Below are 5,017 nucleotides of genomic sequence, written 5' to 3' on the forward strand. Positions count from 1 at the left end.
TCACTCATGTTCCTGTAAGCAACCTTAAAACTTACTGGGTCACCAAAAAATAAAAAAGAAAAGAAGGGGGCTGGGAGGATGGCTTAGCTGTTAAGGCATTTGCCTGCAAAGCCAAAGGACCCAGGTTCAATTCCCCAGGACCCACGTTAGTCAGATGCACAAGGTGGTGCATGTGTCTGGAGTTTGTTTGCAATGGCTGGAGGTCCTTCTCTCTCTGTCTCTCTCTCTCTCCTTCTCTGTCAAATAAATAAAAATAAAAAATATTTAAAAAAAGAAAAGAATGAAGGAAGGAAGGAAATCACAATGAAGGGATTGTTGGGAAGAGAAAGGGGATCCGTGGAAGTAGGATGTAGATAAGTGTGGTGGTTTGATTCGGGTGTCCCCCATAAACTTAGATGTTCTGAATGCTAGGTTCCCAGCTGATGGATATTTGGGGATTAGTGCCTCCTGGAGGGAGTGTATTGTTGGGGGCGGGCTTATGGGTATTATAGCCAGTTTTCCCATGCCAGTGTTTGGCACACCCTCCTGTTGCTGTGGTCTACCTTATGTTGGCCAAGGGGTGATGTCCACCCTCTGCTCATGCCATCATTTTCCCCTGCCATCGTGGAGCTTCCCCTCGAGCCTGTAAGCCAAAATAAATCTTTTTCCCAGAAGCTACTCTTGGTTGGGGGATTTCTACCAGCAATGCGAACCGGACTGCAACAATAAGAGAGGGTTATATGGGGTGAATAAAAATGATACAGGAATTTGGGTTCCTTGTATGCCAATGAGCCAGTAATTTGGGGTGTTCCTAGATCCTTGTCCTATGAATTTGAAGAATCAAATCCACGGACCAGAGGGTAATATTCAGAAAGATTTTATTATAGGTTAAAAGCTTTAGGAAGACAAAGGTACGGGGGTTAAGCCTAGAACATGAGAGAAGGAAGCCAGGTGGGCCTCTTTCCCAGGGAAGAAAGGGAGCCAAGAACCCCTTGAAATAGAGTTTTGTTGTAGCTCAGGCTGACCTGGAATTCACTATGTAGTCTCAGGTGGTCTTGAACTCTTGACAATCCTCCTATCTCTCTCTGCCTCTCAAGTGCTGGATTAAAGGCATGCACCCCCAGCCCAGCTTCCAAATTTTCTTTTTCAGGGCTAGAGAGATGGCTTAATGATTAGGGTGCTTGCCTAAAAAGCCTAAAGACCCATGTTCATCAATCCAGGTCCCATGTGAGCCAGATGCACAAGGTGACACAAGGTCGCACATGCATCTGGAATTCAACTGCAGTAGCTGGAGGCCCTGGCATGCCAATTCTCTCTTGCCATCTCTCTCTCTCTCATATATATATATATATATATATATATATATATATTTTTTTTTTTTTTTTAATGGGTCTGGAGAGATGGCTTCGTGGTTATGGCACTTACCTGCAAAACCTAACGACCCAGGTTCAATTCCCCAGAACCCACGTAAAGCCAGATTTACAAGGTGGCACATGTGTCTAGAGTTTGTTTGCAGCAGCTAGATGCCCTGACACATCCATTCTCTCTCTCAAATAAATAAACAAGTAAATAAATAAATATTAAAAAATGAAAAATAAAAATAAAAAAGCAGCAATGAAAGACCTGCTCACAGCCTAGGCTGAGACAGGAACAAGACTCCCTGCTCCAGATGCACACACCCAGTGCGGGCACATGCAGGAAGACGCCCAAGCAAAAACACCCCCCAAGCCAGCATGAAAGGCACACACAGAAGCTGAGGCTCCCGTACTGTTTATTGTTGCCACCACTTGGGTGGGAGGCTTGTTTCTTCAGCATTTCTCTTTTTGAGGGGCCTGGCTGCCTTTATTGTCCAACCCCCCTGCCTCTTGCTCCTATCTTGTCCTTTGCTGGGCCTGGAGGGTCTTCTTTGGTGCCCCCCTCCAGAGCCTCACTCAGTCGGGGTATGTCCTGGGGGTGGGGTGGGAGGCAAACAGGACTGGATTCTGTCTCCAGGTCCTGGTTCCTCTGAGGCCTGTCTTCATTGTTGGGTGTGGTGTCCTGTCTCCATTGCTGGGTGTGGTCTGGCCTCATCTGGGAGGGAGGAAAGAAGATGGTAAAAGAGATAAAAAAAACTAAACTAAAATAAAATAAAATAGTTTTTTTTTTTTTTAAAGGCTGGAGAGATGGCTTAGTGGTTAAGGTGCTTGCCTGCAAAGCCAAAGGAGCCAGGTTCTATTCCCCAGGCCCAAGATAAGCCAGATACAAAAGATGGTGCATGTGTCTGGAGTTTGTTTGCAGTAGCTGGAGGCCCTGGTATGCCAATTCTTTCCCTCCCTCTCTCTATTTGCTTCTGTGTGTGTCTCTCTCTCTCTCTCTCTTTCTCTCTCTCTCTCAAATAAATAAATAAAATATTTTTTTTTTAAAGAAAGGGATAAAGACCTGAGCTCAAATTTTGGTTCTGTTACTCTTTCTATAGCTCCCAAGAAGTACCAAATTCTTTGGCCTCAGTTTCCCTTTCTGCAAGCAAATGCCCCTGTAAGCCAAATTTCCCTGTAATTGGAAGAGCTCTATGTTCCCTTTCTGGTCTGGTCACTGGGAACTCAGTGTCAAATGTGTGTCTCATTTTATTCTAGGTGCAGACAACAACTTTTGCTTATGTGCTTTTTTTTTTTTTTTTCCGAGGTAGGGTCTCACTCTGGCTCAGGCTGACCTGGAATTCACTATGTAGTCTCAGGGTGGCCTCGAACTCTCGGAGATCCTCCTACCTCTGCCTCCCAAGTGCTGGGATTAAAGGCGTGCACCACCACGCCCAGTTTAGACACCAATTTTCACCCCCCGCCCCACCACTCAACTGCATCGTGGGGCAGAGCCACCTCCATGGCTCTCTGGCTCTGGATTCCTTACCTCCATGGCTCAGCGCCCGGCCTTTTTCCTCTCGGAGTTCTGGAACTTGGTCAGCAGCTTCCTCTCATGCCCAGCAGGGCTTGGACGGTTGGTGTTGGCAGCAGCTTCTCTCTTGCTGCGACCTTTCCTGCCTCCTCCGCCTGGCAGAGCAGGAGTTAGAGAATGGGGCTGAGCAGTGACATGAGGCTTCAGAGAACAGATAGTGGGGCTCAGGGGGCACGGTGGCTAGTCACCGTGTACATTTGGGGGTCCTCACAACCCCTGCCAGCTGTTTCCCGGCGTATAGAATGGAGGGTGCCCAGATGGGTGAAGCCCCAGTGCTGAGTGAGACAGCTCCGGGGAACGAAGGACTAGAAGGGGGCAACTTGAGGGACCAGGGGAACAGGTTGGCTGGAGAAGCCCGTGGCAGGAGTCTTGGAGAGTGGAAAATGGCAGGGCTGGCCGGAGAAGGGCATTACCCAGGCAAGGATGGGCCAGGCTGTACAGGTCGCACTCATCCAGGCTGGCGTCTTCCTCCTCTGGGCCTGGGGGCTGCTGGGAGGGGCTGGCTGCTCGTGGCAAGGCGGCCATCGTGCGCGGCCTGCTCGTGCTGGCTCTCCCGTCTTCTTCCAGTTTTGTTTGTGTCTGGTCTCCAGACCAGGCGTCTCTGCCTCTCCTCTCCCAATTCCCTCCCCTTACTTATAAGGCTGAGTCTCCTCCCCAGACCACAGGCTGGCTCCCGCCCTGCAGGCTGTCTGATGCAATCTGGCTTGTCCCCAGAAACTCAGCCCTTCGATGCCAGCCGAGAGCCCTGTCTTACCTCCTCCCTCACTGACCCACCCGAGCTCAGCGGTGTTTTTCCACACAGAAGACTCCCACCTGGGGCTGGGGGGAGGGCGGTGGAACAGCAGGGTTTGGTCACAAACTGTCCTTGGGATCTTGGCCAGGGTGACCAGAGGGCCTCAGGCCACTCCTTGTTCTTCCTTCTCCGCCCTCTGCCACATGTCCCTCCTGGGCCTGGGTCATAGCCACGCAGTTGCTCCTACCCTGCACCCTTGTCTGGCTCCAACTCAGAACAGAGTGGCAGAATATGGACGCAAATGCACTGGGCAAGGTCTGTGGTTCCCACCCTTGCCCACCTAGGGCCACTTCTGTGTTTATGGAACGTCTTCCTAATATCCAGCAACAGAATGCCCAGAGACGCCCCCTTACCTAGACAGAGGTGGGCAGGGTTCAACCCGTGTCTCCCATCTCTGGTAGACATTTAAAAAATATATATTTATTTATTTATGTGACAAAGAGGGAGAGAGAGAGAATGAATGGGTATCCCAGGACCTGCAGCCACTGCAAATGAACTCCAGATGCCTGAGCCCCCTTGTGCATCTGGCTAACGTGGGTCCTGGGGAATCAAACCTTGGTCCTTTGGCTTTGCACGCAAACACCTTAACCGCTAAGCCATCCCTCCAGCCCTCTGGTAGACATTTTTTCATTCTGTTTCTCTTTCTTGCTCACTCTTGAGATGTAGCCTGGCCTGGCCTTGAACTTGCAACTCTCCAGCCTCAGCACCCTGCCTGCTAGGTTATAAACTCATCAATGTTGGCACTGATCCACCATTTCCCATGTGACCTTGGACCTGTCACTTTACCTCAGTTTCCTCCTCTGTAAGAAGAAGATGATAACAGGGATCCAGCATGGAAAGACCCTTTCAGCAGTGCTAGAAGCAGTATAAGAGTTAATTGCAGCCGGGCATGGTGGCACACACCTTTAACCCCAGCACTCCGGAGGCAGAGGTAGGTGGATTGCCAGGGTTACAGGCCACTCTGAAACTACATAGTAAATACCAGGTCAGCCAGGTCTAGAGTGAGACTCTACCTTGAAAAAACAAACAAACAAAAAAGTTAAATTGCACAGGCTTCAATAGTTTCCAAGCCCTTACTGTAATATAAAGGACTCAGAAAAGAAAGCTCATTTATAGTTGGGCATAGTAGCACATGTCTTCAATCCCAGCACTTGAGAGGCTAAGATAAGAGGTTTACCATGAATTTGAGGCCAGCCTGGGCTAAAGTGAGACCCTGCCTTAAAAACAAAACAAAACAAAACAAAACAGGAAAAATGTGGAAATGAAATTTTCCACTCTTGCCTGAAAAATCCAAACCTGTGAGTCATGTTGGGCCAA

General features: G+C 49.2%; 1 protein-coding gene across 1 annotated transcript; it reads right to left on the bottom strand.

Moving 5' to 3' along the window:
• Positions 1–1,733: 1,733 nt before the first annotated feature.
• Nupr1 (nuclear protein 1, transcriptional regulator) lies at positions 1,734–3,531 on the bottom strand. The gene is made up of 3 exons (XM_004670186.2): positions 3,321–3,531; positions 2,863–3,002; positions 1,734–2,049 (listed from the first exon to the last, which is right to left on the bottom strand). Exons 1-2 carry the CDS (start codon positions 3,430–3,432, stop codon positions 2,872–2,874), a joined length of 243 nt encoding a protein of 80 aa, XP_004670243.1. The 5' UTR covers positions 3,433–3,531; the 3' UTR covers positions 1,734–2,049; positions 2,863–2,871.
• Between the last annotated feature and the right edge of the window lie 1,486 nt (positions 3,532–5,017).

The sequence above is a fragment of the Jaculus jaculus genome, chromosome 12, assembly GCF_020740685.1.
Source record: "Jaculus jaculus isolate mJacJac1 chromosome 12, mJacJac1.mat.Y.cur, whole genome shotgun sequence".
NCBI classification, from domain to species: domain Eukaryota; kingdom Metazoa; phylum Chordata; class Mammalia; order Rodentia; family Dipodidae; genus Jaculus; species Jaculus jaculus.